Below are 20,673 nucleotides of genomic sequence, written 5' to 3' on the forward strand. Positions count from 1 at the left end.
CCTCTAAGATGGCCTCTTTGGAAACTGTACCAATTTCTGTAACCAATCGGCCTCCGGAAACCAATCGGCCACCGGAGACCAGACAGCCACCAGAGACCAATCGGTCCCTGGAAGAAGTATTGGTCCAGTCGGACCATAACTCAGGTGACGACGGTGACGTTGAAACCTATACTGCCAGAGATGGGTCCCTCATCTCCAGGCGCATCCGCAGCAAGGAAAAGCGGGAGCGTCCTCATTCTCAGAATGTTCCGAGCGAACCAGCCGGACATCCAAAGAAACCGGCTGATTCTACCCAGGCGGAAGGGTCAGACCCGGTAACCAGAGACGAGCTCATGAAGCTTGTGAGCACTCTTCGTGGGGAGATAAAACAACTCACCAACAAGAAGTCGGCTACTCCTGCCAAGGAGTAGTCGGCCAAGAAGTCAGCCCAGACGGGCAAGCACAAATCGGTCAGGGACCGTCCGCCGACTCCTCATCCTAAGGGAACGGCTCGGCCTCAGCCGGATGGTAACAAGAAAACATTCTCTGATGCTCGACATTACATCGAGCAAAAGAGGAATGAGCTTTCAGAGTCGGCCTCAACGTCGACTTATCACGACAGCTTCCAGAATACCTCCTTGAGGTATTCACAATCTGTGCATGAGACTCTAATAAGCAGCCCCCGGGTTCAAGTTGGACCTCATGTAATTCAGTCGGCTCCGTACATGGCTCAGCCATTGTACCAAACGCCTGCTCAACCTTACATCCAGCCTACCTTCCTTGGAGGACAGGCGGCATGCGGCTATCAGCCCATGGATTGGCAGCTTAGGCTGCAGCACCTTGGAGATCAACCCTCTGCCTTCTCTAAGGAAATAACCGACGCCGAACAGCTGGCTAAGGTTAAAAATGTGTTGGTTGGAACCTATGATGGGACCACCAACCCCGAAGACCACCTGCTAGCATACACCCACCTCATGTATTTACAAGGGTTGGATGATGCCGCATGGTGCCGCTGCTTTCCAGCCACCCTGAAGGGCATAGCCCAGCAGTGGTTCGGCAATTTGCCGGCTGGTTGCATCAATAGCTTCAAGACGCTTGCGTTCTTGTTTGCTTCCAACTTCTCTATGAACATCCCTGCCAAGAAAACAAGCCTTGGTCTTGGCAATGTGCAGCAGGGAGATAGAGAAGGCTTGCGTTCCTATGTCAAGCGGTTCAATCTGGTGCGAATCCAGATCCATGGGCTGTCTGATGAGGTCGCCTTCACAGACTTTTTCAAGGGTCTGAAGGACGGTTCTACTTTCAAGTATGAACTTGTCCGAAAACAAATTTTCACCCTGCAAGGAGCGTTGCGAGAGGCGGAAGCCTATATACAGGCGACCGAGCTCTACTCCTCCAACAGGCAGTCGGACTCTAAGAGGTACGACCGACAGAAGGAGAGTCGGCCTGCTCAGCCGGCTCCTAAGCCAGAAGAGAGCAAAAAGAAAAAGCAAGTCTGGGCCGTTGATAACTCTGATCAGCCGGCTCAGAAAAAGAAGAAAGAGTGGAAACCGTACGTCCCAAGGTACGAGTTCCACAAGGACTGCTGCTCCATCTTGATGGAAATAAAGGATCGGCTGACCCTTGAGAATCCGACTCCAATGAGAGGTTCCGTTGAAAATCGGAACAAAAATAAACATTGCCATTTCCATGAAGACATCGGCCATGACACCAACGGCTGTTTCAGCCTCAAACGAGAGCTTGACAGTCTGGCCGACAAAGGACAGCTGAAGTCCTATGTGAAGTCTTAAGTGACTTCAAAGGCGAATCAGGGGCAGCCCAAAAAGAAGGCTCCCCAGCCGACTGTTAGTACTGACACCGATGAAGAGCCGGTATATACCATAGCAGGCGGATTCGCCGGGGGTGGCCCGACCATTCGGGGCACCAAGGATCATCTGAAAAAGATGATCCATTCTGTTGAAGAGGGAGAGGCGGCAGGCACATCCGCCTTCCCCGAAGTCATCATCACCGAAAAGGACAGAGGCAAAGTCCGTCGGCCGCATGATGACCCTGTGGTCATTGAATGCAAAGTGGCCAACCAACTGGTTGGTCGAATCTTGATCGACACAGGCAGCTCCTCTGATCTCATCAGCCTCAAATGCTTGTCCAACCTCAAGTACAAGCCAGACAGCATGATGGAGGTCTCCCACACCCTTGTAGGGTTTGGGGGAGGACTTGTGCACCCAGTCGGACGGATAGATCTGCCCATCCGTCTGGGGCAAAAGGGAAACGGTCGGCATATGACCATTCGTTTCCTCGTGGTTGAAGAGCTTACTGCCTACAACCTCATCTTTGGTCGACCCACTCTGAACGAGTGCAAGGCCGTTATCATTCCTGCTCTCATGCTTGTTAAGTATAAGAGGGATGATGGCACAGTTGGTTCCCTTAACGGGGACCAAAAGACAGTTCGGGAGTGCTACCTCTCGGATGTCAAGCCCGCGGTTGCAGCAACCTTCCGGGGCAAACAAAAAGTCGACCTTGATGACAACAGGGAAGACCAGGCGGCCCCACCAGCCGAGAAAAAGAGAAAAGTTGATCAACTGGTGGTGGTCAAAAAAGAGAAGCAATAGCAATCACTGACCGGGGAACGGTCAGACGATCTCCGTCCCCAGCCGACTGGTGAACACATTGATATCCCTCTGGACGACACTCGGCTAGAGCGGACTGTTAAGGTGGGGACGGTTGCATTTGCTAAGCTAAGTGACAGCTTACACCAGCTTCTGAAAGAATTCAAAGACATATTTGCCTTTGAAGTGGAAGAGATGCCTGGCATCTGCCCGGATCTCGCTGTCCACAAACTCGCCGTGGATCCCAAAAAGAAGCCCATTCGGCAAAAGAAGAGAAATCATGGTGAAGAAAGAAGTCAGGCGGCAGCAGCTAAAGTTAAAAAGCTGTTGGACGCCAAGTTCATTCGGCCGTGTAACTTCCCTGACTTGGTAGCTAACATTGTGTTAGTAAAAAAGCCGAATGGAACTTGGCGGATGTGTGTTGACTACACCGACCTGAACAAGGCATGTCCGAAGGATAGTTATCCATTGCCAAAGATCGACAGTCTGGTCGATTCAACAGCTGGACATGCCCTGATGAGTTTTATGGACGCCTATTCAGGCTTCCACCAGATCCCCTTGTGGAAAAAAGATCAAGAAAAGACAGCATTTGTCACTGATCAGGGGTTGTTCTGTTATACTGTGATGCCGTTTGGTTTGAAGAATGTGCCTGCTACTTTCCAACGAATGATTAATACGGTCTTCATTAATCAGATTGGGAGGAATGTAGAAGCATACATTGATGACATGATAGTCAAATCCAAACAACAAGCGGATAATCTTGCTGATCTCCGAGAAACATTCGCCACACTCAGGCGGCACAAGGTCATGCTAAATCCAAAAAAGTGTGTCTTTGGTGTTGAGTCTGGGAAGTTTCTCGGATTCCTGATTGATCAAAGGGGAATAGAGGCCAACCCTGAGAAAATACAGGCGGTCATCGACATGCAGTCGCCCCGTACTGTGAAAGAGGTTCAAAAACTTACAGGTTGTCTGGCGGCCTTGGGGAGATTCCTCAATCGGTCAGGCGATAAGTGTCTCTACTTCTTCCAGTCAATTAGGAAGAAGACTAATTTTGAATGGGGAGATGACGCAGAGGCGGCCTTTCAAAAGTTAAAAACTCATTTGCACTCTTTGCCGAGGCTTGTTAGCCCTTTGCCCAAAGAGACGCTCTTCATGTATCTGGCCGTCTCCGATCATGCCCTCAGCGCTGTTCTCTTAGCTGAAAGAGACGACACTCAGCTCTCGGTCTATTTCATCAGCCATGTTCTCAGGAACGCTGAGCTTCGGTACCCCATGGTTGAAAAATTTGGCGTCGCTCTTTACATGGCCATCAAGAAATTGAAACCCTACTTCTTGGCACATGCGGTAGTGGTCTATACTGACCAGCCGATCAAGCGGCCTCTGACAACCTTGGAGTCTTCTGGACGAATGCTCAAATGGGCGATTGAAATGCAAGGATTGGAAATCACTTACGAACCCAGGAAAGCAATAAAGGGGCAAGCATTCGCCGACTTTATTGTGGAAATGACAAGGCCGGTTGTTCCGGATGATACTAGTCAGGTTTGGAAAGTGTATGTGGATGGGAGCTCCACTGCGAACGGTTGTGGTGCAGGGATTATCTGTCAGTCTTCTGAAGGGGACAAATATGAATATGCACTACGGTTCAAATTCCAGGTCTCTAATAATGAGGCCGAATATGAAGCCCTGCTTGCTGGCATTCGGTACTGTAAGGCAGCAGGGGCAAAGAAAATTGACGCCTGCTCGGACTCACAATTGGTCGTACTCCAAGTCAATGGGACGTACGAGGCCACTCATCCGGCCATGATAAAATATTTGCAGGCGGTCAAAGCTGAAGTTGGGACACTTGAAGAATTCACTCTAAGTCAAGTGCCCAGGTCTTCCAACAATCAGGCGGATGCCTTGTCCAAACTGGCATCATACGCCTCCTGTGAGACGCCTCGGTCAATCTTCTGGGAGGTCATGGAAAAAAGAAGTATATCTGGGGAAGACCCCATTGGAGTTCTTGACCGAATTTCAACCTGGATGGACAGCATCCGGGCCTATCTCACATACGGCACGCTCCTTGACTCACCACAGGAGGCGGCTGTTTTGAAAAAGCGAGCGGCTAACTTCGAGTTGCGACAAGGAGAACTCTTCAGGGCTGGTTTTCTGAAACCCATGTTGAAGTGTGTTACCCCCGAAAAGGGTAAGGAATTCCTCGAAGAGTTGCATTTGGGATTCTGCGCCTCCCATATAGGCGGCAGATCTCTCGCTGCCAAGGCCAGGCGGCTTTACTTCTGGCCAACCCTGGAGTCGGATGCAATGGAATTGGTGAAAAAATGTGACAAGTGTCAAAATTTTGGCAAGCTCATTCATCGTCCGGCTACAGACCTGACGGCCATCCACAGCCCAATACCCTTTGCCAAATTGGGCATGGACATTTTGGGGCCATATACAGCTGCACCAGGCGGCAGGCGCTACGTATTGGTGGCTGTGGATTACTTTACCAAGTGGGTAGAGGCAGAGGCGGTCAAAAACATTAAGACAAAAGATGTCATTTCCTTCATCTGGAGGAACATAATCACTCGTTTCGGGGTGCCCATGTCTATGGTTTTTGACAATGGTCCTCAATTTGAAACACCTCAACTCAAGACTTGGCTGGGAGACCAGGGGGTCTCTAGCTTCTTTGCATCAGTCGGCCGGCCTCAAGCAAACGGCCAGGTCGAGGCCTTCAACAAGTTAATCTCAGACGGGATTAAAAAGAAAATTGAACGGGCTGGTGGCCTTTGGGCGGATGAATTACCACACGTCCTCTGGTCCATCAGAACGACTGCTAAAGGGGCAACTGGAGAAACCCCATTCCTTATGGTGTATGGTGCAGAAGCTGTCCTGCCCATTGAACACTATGAGCCGACTCTTCGAATCATGTTGTATGACGAAGAGGCAAACTGGGAGGCCATGCGCCTAGCATTGGACTCACTACCAGAGCGCAGGGGCAATGCTGCCTTGCGCCATGAGATATACCGTCTGAGAATAACTCGGGCTTACAACAAAAGAGTACACAAGCGTCCTCTCAAAGTAGGGGACTTTGTGCTACGGAAAATGGAAGCAGTCGGTAGGGCGAATGAGCAGGGAAAGCTAACCCCAAATTGGGAAGGCCCCTACCGAATCTATGAGGAAGTAAGAGACGGCACCTACCGCCTGGAAGAACCAGACGGCAGGCAGCTGCCCAGAACTTGGAATGTAGACAACTTGAAAAAGTACTACTTCTAAGTACGAATGTAAATACTTCAAATTTTGTTATCTCAAGTCTTGTTAATGAGAATATGCCTCCATTTTCCAACTTGTCTTTTTTAAAGATTTTTAGCACCGCCTGTACCAGATACAGACGGCCAATATGCTTGGAAAGCATCTGTCCCAACAGCAGACGCCCCAAACCCTGTTATGGAGCCGATTGTTCTAAAACAGTCGTTCCTACGAAATTTCATTAAGTTTATACCAACATTTACTTAATCAATTAAGAGGCCAAAGGCCAGATAAAAACAAAAAGAGACTGAATGGTCACAGTCTGCTCCAACATGAGTATGACCGTCTGCTCCAACATGAGTCAGTAACCGGCGACGTCCATTTGGGCGAATTCGTCGAGGAGAAGAATCTCCCATTTGGGTGGCACATTGCTCTACAAATATAACAAGCGGCCCTACCGAATGCTAAGGCAGCATTCGCAGTCGTTTGTTCTAATCGAAAGTGAAATCTAAGAGGCCAAAATTTTCTATCTATTCTAGCACAGTTCAGAAATGGTCACTGTTTCATAAGTAGAGGTTAACCGAGGCATAAAGCCGGATGCGCCAATTTTAGCTCAGGGGCAAAACAGGCGGAATATTTTTACATACACGAGTTAAGTTAACTACTTAGCACTTATTTGAGGTTATCAGCCGGATGACGCCTGATCCTTACCTATGGGGCAAGACAGGCGGACAATTAATTTAAAGAAAATTGGCTAAGTTACAAACTTAGCATTTTTATCTCAAGGAGGCCAATGGCCGGATGCGCCTGTTTTTACCTATGAGTCAGAACAGGCGGGGATTTTTCCTTAGCATTTCAGCTAAGTTGGAAATTTGAGTTTAGTTCGAGCCAATGGTCGAATGAACACTTATATTTGCCAATTCTGGATGGACGTCTGCCGAGTGGTTTGGGGCAATCACCATAGTGATTAATTGACTCAGAAACCATGAATACTCTTCTAAGTATCAATAATTTCTAAGTCAACCAATCCCATAAACCGAAACCACTCGACATCCGTCCAGGGGCAAGAACATTCGCATGTTATACAGGTTATAATACTTGGCCAAAAAACATGCAAAAATTTAAAAAAATTCAAAGGACAATAATATGCATAACTTCAGCCAAATGGCTGAAGGATTCAAATTAAAAAGACCAATCGCCCCCAGGCGACTGGTTTAAATTGTTATTTGGCAAAGCCAGAAGAATTGTCAAATCACCCGACCCCTCGGTCGGTAAAAATACAGAAATACTCGGCACACAGGCCGGAAAAGCAAGTACTTGGCCATTCGGCCGCAGAAACAGAAAAAATAAAAAGCTTAAGTTATCAGGGAAAAGCATCTTCATTGGCAGCCGGCCTGTTGTCCTTCGGCTGCTCTTCATCTTTTTTCTCTCGCTCCTCCTCCTGATCCTCCTCCTCCCCAGAGGACGACTCCCCAGAAGAGTCGGACCCAGAGCCTTCGTCAGCCTCGGCCTCGGCATCAGCCTTGGTAGCTTCTTCCATCTCCTCAAGGAGGCGATCGTCGAGAGCTTTGCTGAGCTCATCAAACTTGGATTTCCAAATTTGATAGTCCGAGCCTGGCTGCACAGCCGCCCAAGTGTCCTGCATGATGGCTTCATTGTCACTGATCATTTGTTTGACCAGATCAGCTCTATCCTGCTCAGCACGGGACTCAAACTTGGCCTTCAGCTGGTGCTCCTGGTTTGTGAGGCGCTGCTCCAGGCGGCTCACCCTCTTCTTGGCTCTCTCGGCCTCATCCTTGGCATCCTGAAGGGGCTTGAGCTCCGCCTTAAGAGATTTGATCTCCTTCTTAAGGTTGGAGACCTGTAGGCGGGTCGAGTCCAGGTCCTTCTTCACCCGCAGATTGGCCTCCGACTGTGAATACATCATATCAAGCGTCAGAAATTCATTCTGAGCAATATCAAATTGAGCCCTATCCAAGGCGGACTCGGCCTGAGCCTTAGAGGCCTTTACCTCTTTGGACTTGTCTTTGAGGGGTTTCCCGAGCCCTTGGACGCGCAGCATGGCCTGCAAAAAGAAGCCGGATGGTTAAAAACCAGGCGGATAAAGACTTGGACAAAAAAAAAAGACGAATGTAAAGTTGTTCAAGGTTAAGTCTATACCTCACAAAGGTTCCCTAGAATGCCATCTAAGTCTAGGGTGCCGACTCCTCTAACGGATGCTTTATCATCCGGATCAATCGCCCTCAGCATGGACTTGGCCATTTGAACTACAGTCGGCCTCTGTACAGGAACTGCAAAAAAAAAAAAAAAAAAAAAAAAAAAAAAAAAAAAAAAGGTTAGAAAAAATGTTCAAGTATGGATAACTTGGAGAAAAAGAAAGGGGGGACGAATGGTCTTTACCGTCGTCCTCTTCTTCCTCCTCTTCCCCCAGAACCCTCTTCTCACCGGCAGAAGAGGCGGGCCTTTTCCCCAAAAACCTCTCCTTACAGGAAGAAGAGGGGGGCTTTTCCCCCAGAAACCTCTTCTCACCGGTAGAGGCGTCTGGGGCTCTCTTGGGCTTATGAGCAATGTGCTTCCGGCCGCCCTTGCCGGATGCGCTCACATCACCCGCCCTAGTTTTTTGGAGCTTAGGGTCGGATGGTTTTGATGGGGACTTGGAGGAGGTACCCTGCATCAATAAAGACAAAACACAAAGTCAGAAAACATTCGGACGAACTCAGCATTATTCAGAAAAATGCTAAGTACAAAAGCCTCACCCCTGGGGTACCGACTGGTCGCTGCTCTTCCACCCTTGTAGTGGTGGCCTCCGCCCTGTTAAGGACGTTTGATCTGTATCTAGCATCAGATACAACCGGCTTCCTGGAGGCCGAGAGCTTCTCCATTGCTTTGTCTGCGAAAAAGAACAAGTGTTAGAATCATTTAACAAGTGAAGACAAGCAAAATAAAAGTGCATATAAAACAGACGGCCGACTACCTCTCGGCATCTTAGTACTTAGCCCACAAGCGGCCAAGAACGTCCCTTCCTCAAACCATTTGTACAAAGGGAGATAGCATTGAAGGGTGACTTCCTTGTCCCCCTCATCATTCGTCCTCACGGACACGGTGAACAAACCCGCGTCCATGATCTCCTCCTTTTCTCGTCTAGGAAGAGCTGGCAACGCACTCCTGCCTGCTAGGAGAGGTGGATCCTTGTTCCACCTGTTATACTTTTGGTTCAGGCGGCTGTCGGCGGTTTTGACTATGTAGAACTTAGTTCTCCAGTCTTTCCACTTGTTCTCTTTGCCAACAGCCATCATGTACCCCTTGCAAGTAGTCAAGGTGTACCAACCCTCGCCACCCCTAGCAGGTACCCTGCTAAGATAATGCATGTGGGCGAATGCTTCAAAACTCGCCTCCACCTGCAGCATCTCACAGGCGGCAACGTACCCCAGAATGTTGATCCAAGAGTTGGGTACAAGTTGCCAGATACCAAGTTGGTATCCATCCAAAATCCTCTCCACGACCGGATGGAGAGGGAAGCGCAAGCCAGCCTGGAAGGCCGCCTCATAGAAACCGAATGCTCGGTCTTCGTAGCTGGCCATACTCGGCCAAGTAATGGTGTCGTCCTTATTGGGGACGCACAGAGTAAAGCCATGGCCCAAAACAACCTTGCGCCTAAAACATGCAAGGCCGGTTGCCATGGTGTTCCGCCTGCTTTGCGGAACATGATGATGGTAGGGGGCTTTCTCCAAGCGCCTGGAAGCACTCGGCTCGGCGCAAGATTCCCCCCTCTCAACTGCCAAGGACTCCCTGGCAGTATCTATTATGGCCTTTGCCTCCCCAGAAGAAACGGAGGCATTATCTGAAGAAGATGACGAGGCCGACTCGTCATCAGAGCTCTCATAGAGCTAGGGGACTGCCGACTGGTGCCAGCAGGGTCCTCCCCTAGACTCTCTTCCGGCGCCTGTCCAGAAGGCCCGGGTGCATAGGTTTCATCCGCCTCCTCCAGTATCCTATCACTAGGAGTACCACTTGAAGTGGGCGAATGGTAGTAGGTGGGGGTAGGAGGAAGATAAGAAGGGCTATCAGGGTGTTCCGACACCTCACTTCGAGGCACCCTCATTGAGCCGTCTGAATAAAGAGTTGAACCATCCGACGGGAAGAAAGATCCATCGGAGTTAGGTTTTCTTGTTGTTCTTTTGTTTCTGGCCATAGTGTCCTGCACAGACACGAAACCAGTCGGATTCGGAGAAGTTCGCAAAGCACAGTCGCTGGCCAAGCAGTCGGCACTGCAAGTTCTAGATTCAGCCGTCCCCGGTGACCAGCTGATCACTATCCTATGCTGTGCCGCATGCGATTGGGATACCATTTTTTCGAAAACAAAGAAAAAATGAAAAGTAAAAGAAGAAACAGGCGTTACCTTTAGAAGAAGGGTGAGAGACGCTTGGTTGGCTGAAGAACGGTCGGACAGCGGGCCGAGTGTCGAATGCTTGAAAGAAGAGAAACACTTAGGGAATTTTGAGGTTCTTAAGGTCAAAAAATCCAAGATTCTCCAAAGATTCTCAACGGTGTAAAAAATTCAGGGGGTGAAAACCTTCTATTTATAGAAGGGTTAAAAACCATAAACTTTCCCTCCGCAGTAATTTTTTGAAATCCGACCAATCGGATGTTTACACCTGTCACAGGCAACATGTGGCAAGCGCGTGTCACCTGTGAGGGGCAAATGTTTTGGGTAAAAATACCCTAGGCCAGTTGGCCCAATCAGAGTCCGCCACGTGTCACTGGAAGGGGCGCCACCTTGGACCTCCCAAGGAACGACAAGTGGCAGATGGATAAAAGGACCTGGGATTGGCGGCTTTCAGGCCCAAATCCCGAGGTCTGCAAAAGCTGCGTGAATATTCCCTAGGGCACGAAACCCTAGGGAATGCATGCTTTTCGAGAAGCCTATAAATAGCAGATGACCTCCTCATTTATGGCTACATTCAAAACGTCTTTACGCACAACAAAACCTTTTACACTCCTTACGAGGAATATTCAGTGATTACTAATCATTGTCAGAACTGTCGCTCTCAAGAGAACAGTACACTCGAGCTCGGAATCCGAGCAGATAACCTTTTCATTCCGCACCTTATTCTTCGGAATTAGACTAACTTAAGCTTCGGAGGCGGACCACCGACCATTCGGTGCTCCGTTGTTTTGCAGGTACAGGCATCCAAGCGAGCATCCAGTCTTAGTGTTGTAACTCTCCCAAGGGACTTCAAAAACCCCGAAACAGATGGAACCATCCAATTTGCCTTAAAATGTTCAATTTACTCAATTTCGTAGCTTGCACCGATTCCATGAACTAAAGCCTACAACGGGCAATGATCACAACGAACATATACTGGTCATATATGGTTCCACACGGCATTATATGACCCTTAGATGTATCCCCTAGAATCTCAAGACTTTTCGCCACCGGACTCCGTAAACTCCAAAATTTCTCAAAAAGTGTGGATAATAGCCTTCAATTTTGAAATTTTTAGACCTTTTTTCGCCCGTAAATAAAAATTGCCGAGATGTTTACCATGATCCCTAATACCCTCTGGGAGTCCAATTGGGTGGGTGGAGCCATTCAATTTCCCTTAAAATGATCAATTTACCCGTTTTAGTAACTTGCACCGATTTTATAAACTCAAGCCTACAACGGACATTTATCACAACATATAATGGTCATATATGGTTCCAAACGGCATTATATGACCCTAAGATGTATCCCCTAGAGTCTCAAGAATTTTCGCCACAGGACTCCGTAACCTCCAAAATTCCTCAAAAAGCGTGGATACTAGCCTTCAATTTTGGATTTTTTTCACCTTTTTAAACTCGGAAATAAAAATGGCCGAGATGTTTACCATGATCCCTAATACTCTCTGGGAGTCCACTTGGGTGGGTGGAACCATCCGATTTGCCTTAAAATTGTCAATTTACATGTTTTCGTAACTTGCACCGATTTCATGAACAAAAGCCTACAACGAACATTTATCACAACATATAATGGTCATATATGGTTTCAAACGCCATTATATGACCCTATGATGTATCCCCTAGAGTCTCAAGAATTTTTGGCACCGGACTCCGTAACCTCCAAAATTATTCAAAAGGCGTGGATAATAGCCTTTAATTTTGGAATTTTTTGACCTTTTTTCGCTCGGAAATAAAATGGTCGAGATGTTTACCATGATCCCTAATACCGTGTAGGAATCCAATTGGGTGGGTGGAACCTGCCAATTTGCCTTAAAATGGTCAATTTTTTCGTTTTCGTAACTTGCACCGATTTTATGAACTCAAGCCTACAACGGACATTTATCACAACATATAATGGTCATATATGGTTCCAAACGGAATTATTTGACCCTAAGATGTATTCCTTAGAGTATCAAGCCTTTTCGCCACCAAGCTCCGTAACCTCAAAAATTCCTCAAAAAGCATGGATAATAAGCCTTCAATTTTGGAATTTTTTGACCTTTTTTCGCCTGGAAATAAAAATTGCCGAGATGTTTACAATGATCATTAATATTCTCCTGGAGTCCAATTGGGTGGGTGGAACCATCCAATTTTTCTTAACACGGTCAATTTACCCGTTTTCGTAACTTGCACCGATTTCATGAACTCAATTCTACCTTGGACATTTATGACAATATATAATGGTCATATATGGTTCCAAACGGCATTATATGACCCTAAGATGTATCCCATTGAATCTTAAGACTTTTCGCCACCGGGCTTCGTAACCTCCAAAATTTCTCAAAAAGCGTGGATAATAGCCTTCATTTTTGGAATTTTTTTGACCTTTTTTTGCCTGGAAATAAAAATTGCCGAGATGCTTACCATGATCCCTAATACCATCCGGGAGTCCATTGGTGGGTGGAAATATCCAATTTTCCTTAAAACGGTCAATTTACTGTTTTCGTACACGTCTCTTTTATTGGCTATAAGCTTTCACGAGGCCTGTTCGTAGCCGAATAATGGTCATATGTGGGTCGAAACATTATTATATGGCCCCGGGATGCATCCCGTTATGTTCCGTGAAATTCCGACACCGGGTCCTGACACCTCTTAAATCGCTCCGATTTCATGTATTATGGCCTTCATATTTGGCTTCCGTATATCATTTATTCACCCGCCAAGATTATGCATCCAAGTACTTCCATGGGTTCCCAAAGGGCCTTGGGAGTTGTAAATAGTGCCCGGAACCATCTAATTCATCCTTAATCATTATGCCTTAAGGGCCTTGGGAGTCGTACATATAGTGCCCTGAACCCGATATGCCTTTGTCCTTGGGTGCACATGCCACACAGCCCCTTGTACCATCCAACATCCCAACACTTAGGCTTTGCGACTTGTCTTAATCCCGTACTTAGCATTTATTAGCATACGAGATGCATCGCTAAACTCGTTTGCTAAAATATAGGTGTTTTTAGGGAATAGGGTGGGGGGTAGAACGAATCGAAGCGACACAGGGCTGAATCTCACTGGATCGTGGTAGCAAGGCCACTCTGCCACTTATAATACCCTGTCGTGTGTTTAAGTCGTCTACAATGGATTCAACCCGCCGCTTGCTAGAAATTGTACTTCAAGACGACTCTCACGGCGCATCCACTGCGCGAGCTTAGCCTGCGACACGTGCCCTTGGGGGCCTAAACCCCTACTGTAGGACGGCAATCGAGCGGCGGGCGCATGTGTCGCTTCTGGCTCGGATTCTGACTTAGAGGCGTTCAGTCATAATCTAGTATAGGAATGATTTGAGCAAGGAACAAAATGAGCTACAAACCTGGCTTCATTTCCACAATCTACACAACACAATGACACAATAAATCATTGTGCATCATCAAGGATATATGCCCTAGAATGTACTTGAATAAGTTACGTTGAATTACTGGTATCAACAGCCGTGCAACTAACCGATCTACTCAATGAAAATTCAGACTATGATCCACGGCCGTGCAACTGGCCTGGTGTTGAAAAATTCAGACAGCGATCCACAATCAGGCAACAAACCTTATCTATTCACTGATAAATTTATTACGTGAAGCATGGTCGTGCACAATTCAATTTCCGAACTCTTTATTTATTTCTTATTGAGGGTACTTACATATCAAAATACATCACTAATAGTTAATAGTCTATTCACTGAAATATTGAGGCTGAGGTCACTCTAAGAGAATACCTCACTAAAACTTCTCTATAGTAAGTCTTCAATAACAAAAACGTAATAATTTATCTCATGGAGAATTCACCAATAGTCATTACAAGAACACGATCCATCCTCAAAATGATGGAAGCGCTTCCTATCTCTGACAACAATCTTCCGGCTGTACAATTTCGATATCAGTTTAATCGATGAATGACAATCTTCACATATTCGAAGATTCTTAACCACCCGAAGTGGTGTTTGAGGACTGGTGCTGATTAACCCATACGCAACAGCAATCTTTTCACTATGATGATACAAGGCAGTTTGTTTTGCTTCTTCGTCTACGTTAAGGAAAACTTGTCTGGTATTTGGCTGGTAACCTATGGACTGTAACTTGTTAGAAATCTCCTTCAACATCAAATGGATCTCCTTGGCACATGGATGCGAGTCATCTTCTACTAGAAACTCGTGGATCATTCCATCAAGCTCAATCCAGCTGCATCCAGGATCTTTTCTTACTTCTCTATCTTTCATTAACAACCTAACCTGAGCAACACCATCCCAGTCCCCTAAAGATGCATACATATTTGATAGAGCAACGTATGATCCACTATCATCAGGAGCAATTTCCATCAGATGCTTGGCTACTCGTCTTCCCATTTCAATGTCCCCATGCATCTTACACGCACCCAACAAGGCCTTCCAAATGACAGCATCGGGTTTCATGGGCATGTCACATACAAATTTCTCAGCATCTTTTAAGAGTCCATTACGACCTAGGAGATCAACCATGCAACCATAATGCTCAATCCTAGGCTTGAACCCGACTACTCTTATCATATGATCAAAGAACATCTTGCCTTCATTCACCTTTCCCCCATGACTACATCCAGTCAAAACACCAATGTAGGTAACATCACTAGGTTTGATCCCCATATCTAGCATCGTTGAGAAATAGTGAATAGCCTCCGTTGCACGACCATGGATAGCAAGCCCATTGATAACAGCATTCCAAGTTATGGTACTCTTTTTCGGAAGGCTTTCAAAAACCTGAAGTGCCTTGTCAACACTTCCACACTTAGAATACATATCAATCAGTGCAGAGCCAAGCACATCACCAATCTCAAACCCACTTCTCTCAGCATACAAATGAATCCACTTGCCTAACTCAAGGGCACCCAAATGAGAAATCGCCGGAAGGATACTAACCAATGTTACATAATTCGGTTTAACATTGTCATCCACCATCTGCATCTCTCTAAAAACCCCAATAGCATCCCTAAACCAACCGCGTTGAGCATAGCCAGCAATCATCCCATTCCATGATACCACACTTCGTCTAGGCATTTTATCAAACAGTTGGCGTGCAGCTCCCATATCCCCAAGTTTAATATACCCATCAACCATCACATTCCACAAAACTACATCACCATCTTGCCTCCTCTTACTACTACTAACATTATAATCATCAAGCAAAATTCTACTAAAAAACAATAATTGAGCATCATCCATAATACCACACATGACATACATCCTCAAAAGATTGGTAACAACAAATTCATCATCTTCTAATCCCAATTTTATCAACTGGGCATGAACTTGTTTACCTGTAATCAAATTCCTGAGTTTGCCACAGGCTTTAAGCACAGAAGGGAAAGTGAACTTGTTAGGAGAGAGAAAATCATCACACAACATAAGGGTAAATATAGAAAGAGCTTCAATTGGGTCATCTTGTAAATCAACAATAGCTCTAATAATGGTGTTGTATGAAAAGGGGTTGGGTTGGTTCATACGGTAGAAGAGAAGACGAGCATAGTCGAGATTTTGAAGCGCGAAAGCAGAACACCTGAGGAGTTCAGCAGAAATGAGAGGGTCATGAATTTGGGAAGTTTTGATAAGTTTGGCATGGATTTGTTTGAAGTGTTTGATGGTTTTGCAGTTTGAGATTTCTGGGAAATTTGGGGGAGGAGAGAGAGTGAGATGAGTAGGAGGTGGTTTGAAGGTGTTGGTGTTCATACTGTAGTAGCTCAAATTCATAATTCATTGGTGGTTTACAGTAAACATGTAGTAGTAATCTGGATAAGAGGTTTTATTGTATGGTTAAATCCTGTTTCAAAGTGTTACTCGTATATCTTCAAATTGGGCTATAATTGGATTTTATGTCATGCACCCTTGCATTTTCGAGACGACCCGACGCTCAGAAGAGTTGTGAGGTAAGGGATGCGCGACTATGTAGACCTATCAAGGTTCAATTTCAGGTCATCTCACTAGACTAAAGCCGTAATCTGCATCAAGTTGTTCATGCCAAGGGATAAATCCCAATCCCAACCTCTATATTCACAGACCAGACAACATCAAATAGCATAAGAGTGATAAGAGAGAATTAACAAGGCATCAAAATTAAAGCCTTTGCTAATATGATACTCATATTACATTAACACAACAAAATGGTTATAACTTACTGAGAGGTCTGACTTTTTGCCAGAAAAAATATTGTTAAAAAAAACTTGATACATGTCATGATCTGCTAAAAGTTCCTTAGACATGTATAAATCTAATTTCACAAGTTTACAAGCTCTTTTAAGCTCTAACACATTAATCACTAAGAGATAGACCTAAATTTTCCTATAAGTATACATATCCTTGGCGATGAGATGCAAATGCCGCTTCAAGAGCCCTTCTGGTCACAGGCATTAGGGCCTCGAAAATCACTTGCAACCAAGACCTTCGTAGCTGGCAGTATCCTATATTACTGAATTGCATTCTTCATCACCAATATCTAGCCTGTTTTTTATCTGTTTAAACAATTTTAACAAACCTTCATTAGACAAATATGAAGAAAAAAAAAATCTTCCCTTCAAAAACATTCTCCAACGTAAGGAAGAAAACAACCTAAAGCTTTCTCTTCACAAGGATTCTCCAAGACAAATAGATCATTTCTTGCCAAAAGGAAGCCTATTAATTCAATTCTATTCAAGATTAAGGTGATGCACAAAGACAAATCCTTAATAGTGAGGCACAACTAATATCATTCATATGCCCAATCTAGAACCAAACAATAGGAAACGAGCAACCATTCTGCAGTGGTAGGGCTGATCCTCGCATTTATAGGCACGGGGCATTAGTGAGCACATTATCTTCAATTTAGAAGATGGCACATTGGAAACATAAGCAGGTTGTCTAGACTTTAGGCTAAGGTTGCCGTTTCTGCAAAAGCATTGCATGGGCAATAGAAAAGTATATCACGGCGAGAAAACCAAAGTTCATATTTTTTTTGTAAAACTAGAAAATGAACTCAAGAGAACATTCCAAGAAGTCTGCACAGACTTCCAATAGTGATAATATTATAAACATGTTAAGTATAGGACTCTAACACTTCTTTGATATCAGTTCTCAATAAACGTGTCCTTTCTAATATTATGGAGTCCTTGTACCTATAATAAGGTCCCTAAAAACTGAGTGAATGTGTAATTATCAAATATACAAAATGTACAGCATTACAATAACAAACAAAAAAAGTGACTTTAGTTTTTTATACCCTACAAAGTACAAGTTTCACAGTGCCACCGCGCCCACAGGTCCATTAAAATTTAAAAATTTAGGTCCTCTAAAAGCACTTGTGGTGAGGGGGCAGAAGAATTTTCTAACAAAAATGAATGTAAAAATATAATTTCTAGAAATTATGAGGTCCCTAATTTCCAGGGGGGGCCTTCGCAATCACGCAGATGGCACATCCTAAGTGTTGGCCCAAAGATAAAAACATCACAGTCTCACCAACAAAAAGGATTAAGTCAAAATAAAACTAAAACATGGTACATTATGACTTATCACAGAGGAATATAAAACAGCGGACAATATGAACTAAAGGAGCTTTAAGCTTGTTGAATAGGATAAACTGTTAAGGTAGTTTACCTATATGGTGCATACCACAAAAGCTCCAAAAAATGTTGGTGAGGCCACAAACTATTTTTAATCATATAGAAAGCTCTTGAAATAAGGAAAATGTGAAATGCTATAGTGGCGATCATCCTTCATCAAATTTTCTTTCTTTTGAGGTCCTTCATCATTTTATAGTTAGCGACCTGTTTTAGATGAAAAATGACTCAGGAGCATGATGCATATATAAATATTACTGTTACACAAATGTACAGCAGAAATCATTGCTTGAGCCCTTTACATAATCATAATAACTATCTTACTATCTTCATTCTATCTCTATTTCTTGGTATATTTAGTTGGCTGGTCATGACCTCAGCATATACTCAGGATCTTGAATTGAGGTTAGCCATGACCAGCATATTCAGTTGGCTGATCATGAACTCAGCAAACAAAAGGAAGGTAATACATTGAGACTGCACTCGTGCAAATCATATTGAGGTAACTCAGGTGCTCATATTACAATTCTTTGAAAAACAGAATTCAGCATCTCATAAGGACTTCCATGCAATTCCCATCCCATCAACTGCTTTAGCACAATGCAATACAAGATTTCTCAACCCGTTGCTGGTAGATATTTAACACATCCTCATCTCATTACCACACTTCATTTGTGAGAGTATTTTTCCAATGCATATCTCACAAGTGGAGTGTGAAAAGGAGAGAAGATTAATTGCCCCACATTGCTTGTCTAATCCTAATACAGAAACTAAAGCTCACTTTTGCATCAGATCTTATTGTGCTATTGCGATAAACAAGCATTACAGCCATCAACAGCAGGGAAGCAACCATAAATCATAATCATCTACGAAGCACCCACTTGTTTTTTTATTGAAAAGGACAGGAATAGAAATCAAGAGGCAAACTACAAAACTATTAAGAAAAGTAGATGCTAAAGTATATGAAGTGATTTTGTTTTCTTCACCTTTATTTAGAAACTTGTTACTTAATTTATTATAGCAAACCAAATCTTATTTTCAAACACTTAGTACCAAATATCTATGATTATGTATAACTAAAAATTTATGGGGTTTTTTTAGTATATTATTATTACATGAGGAGACTGATCAACCAAGATGCCACAAAATCATGTTTTTCCTCATACATACAAAATATGTCCTTAAAAAAGTCGATCTTTTTATTTCACACTAATAATTCTCATTGACACACATTGAAATATACTTGTCATATTCTTAAGATATGGCCCATGAAAAAATGAGTCTTTCATTGTAGAAGACAATAATATATTCAAGCACAGGCACAAGATTAAGTAATGCAACCATAAAACACCATATTGAATTTTAGATAGCAAACAAATATACCTGAATTTTTGCTAGCTCTCCTTTGTGGTTCTTTTAAATTTCCGTTTATCATCAATTCATGTTTCTTGCAGGCACCATTGCTACTTAAACTCAGTTTTACATCCTTTCTTTTATTCGCTACAATGTCATTATTTATGGAACGGTTGCTTCTCCTCCTTTCTTCTGTGCGTCCTCCATTCGTCACGAACCCATCTTGTTTAGTCGGAGTATTGGCACTTCTCCTTCCTAAATATCTTTCTACTCCATTACTCATAGTTGTAACCCTGTCCTTATCACCCAATGTATGACTACCATTTCTCCCATCTTCTCCACTCCTTTTCCTCAGGCTGCCAATTAGCATATAATTAATAAGCATTATTTTGTTCTCTTCATTTTCCCTTATTTTTACCCATATCATACGCCAACAACAGTTTAACATGATAACAGCACAAGAATAAAACTAACCAATATTTACTTCTCTAACACAATCAACTTATGGGATCATTTATACGTATAACTCTTCCAAAATTAAATTCCTTGAACACTAGTAATATATATCAACATAAATATAAATCCCCATAATTAAAGTTCATCAAATATTATAAACTTCCTTTCCAATCAAACTTTTCTTCACCAACATAACTAAATTTATGGGATTTAACTTAATTTTCGAAATCACTGTACTAGTACAATAATAATAACTCACTAAATATCCAAAAAGAACCAAAACAAACATAAATCCAAAAAAAAAAAAAACTCGAAATCATAAAATTGACAGCTAGCACATAACAAAAATCCCAAAAATTAAAAACCCATTAATGAATCTTACTATGTTAGTACATATAACAACCCAGAAATTAAATGAATAGGGAGGAGAGAGAAAGCAGCAAACCCAGAAGAAGGAGATGCATGATGCTCCAATGGCGGGACCCACAAATTACCCCGGACCCACTCACGATGCAAGCGAAGATCGGAGGAGCAGAAATCGATCTGCTCACGAGAACATCGGAAGAAAACAGAGTAAGAATTAGAAGGTTCTAGAATTCTGGTAACAACACCTTCCCACCAACCATCGTTATGGAAGGCGTCAACATCATCCATGAGAGAGTAAATGCGGTGAGGTTCACGAGGAGGAATAGGGCGAACAAGAATGGCGTCAACGAACTCACAGAGATGCTTGGAACCAGCGTCGTCTTCCATGAGATTGTGGTACTCAACGAAGATTTTGCGGGATTTGCGGGAAATTGTGCGGAGAACAGTAGCAGTGTACCAGGAACCTCGAAGACCTTCGTCTTCAGAACTCACTTCAACTATGGTGCCTTTCTTGAAGAGTTCTTCGTATTCGGATTCAGGTTCCGCCATTGATGAAAGCTTCAAGTTAGGAGAGAGAAAATAAGAGTGACGATTCAAGTGATGTTAGAAAACAAAAGGAAGGGGTACTGCTTACTGGTGACGATTCTTTTTTTTGGGGGTTTTG

General features: G+C 44.1%; 2 protein-coding genes across 4 annotated transcripts; both read right to left on the reverse strand.

Moving 5' to 3' along the window:
* Positions 1–13,883: 13,883 nt before the first annotated feature.
* On the reverse strand, positions 13,884–16,068 carry LOC145598899 (pentatricopeptide repeat-containing protein At5g48910-like). Its single transcript, XM_081655301.1, has one exon. It carries the CDS (start codon positions 15,994–15,996, stop codon positions 14,059–14,061), a length of 1,938 nt encoding a protein of 645 aa, XP_081511427.1. The 5' UTR covers positions 15,997–16,068; the 3' UTR covers positions 13,884–14,058.
* Positions 16,069–16,395: 327 nt separating this feature from the next.
* Positions 16,396–20,673, reverse strand: LOC145598871 (DUF724 domain-containing protein 9-like). Of its 3 annotated transcripts, none has more exons than XR_014103642.1 (4): positions 20,089–20,672; positions 19,218–19,543; positions 17,887–18,041; positions 16,396–16,754 (listed from the first exon to the last, which is right to left on the reverse strand). XR_014103642.1 is itself a non-coding variant. In XM_081655269.1 (3 exons), the coding sequence occupies exons 1-3, from the start codon at positions 20,556–20,558 to the stop codon at positions 16,729–16,731; spliced, it is 822 nt and encodes a 273-aa protein (XP_081511395.1). In that variant the 5' UTR covers positions 20,559–20,673; the 3' UTR covers positions 16,396–16,728. The 3 variants fall into 3 exon arrangements, 1 of the variants encoding a protein (XP_081511395.1); XR_014103641.1 differs by having other exon boundaries at positions 17,872–18,041; XM_081655269.1 differs by lacking the exon at positions 17,887–18,041 and having other exon boundaries at positions 20,089–20,673.

Source organism: Chenopodium album, chromosome 20 (assembly GCF_948465745.1).
Source record: "Chenopodium album chromosome 20, dcCheAlbu1.1, whole genome shotgun sequence".
In the NCBI taxonomy this organism is placed as follows: Eukaryota; Viridiplantae; Streptophyta; class Magnoliopsida; order Caryophyllales; family Amaranthaceae; genus Chenopodium; species Chenopodium album.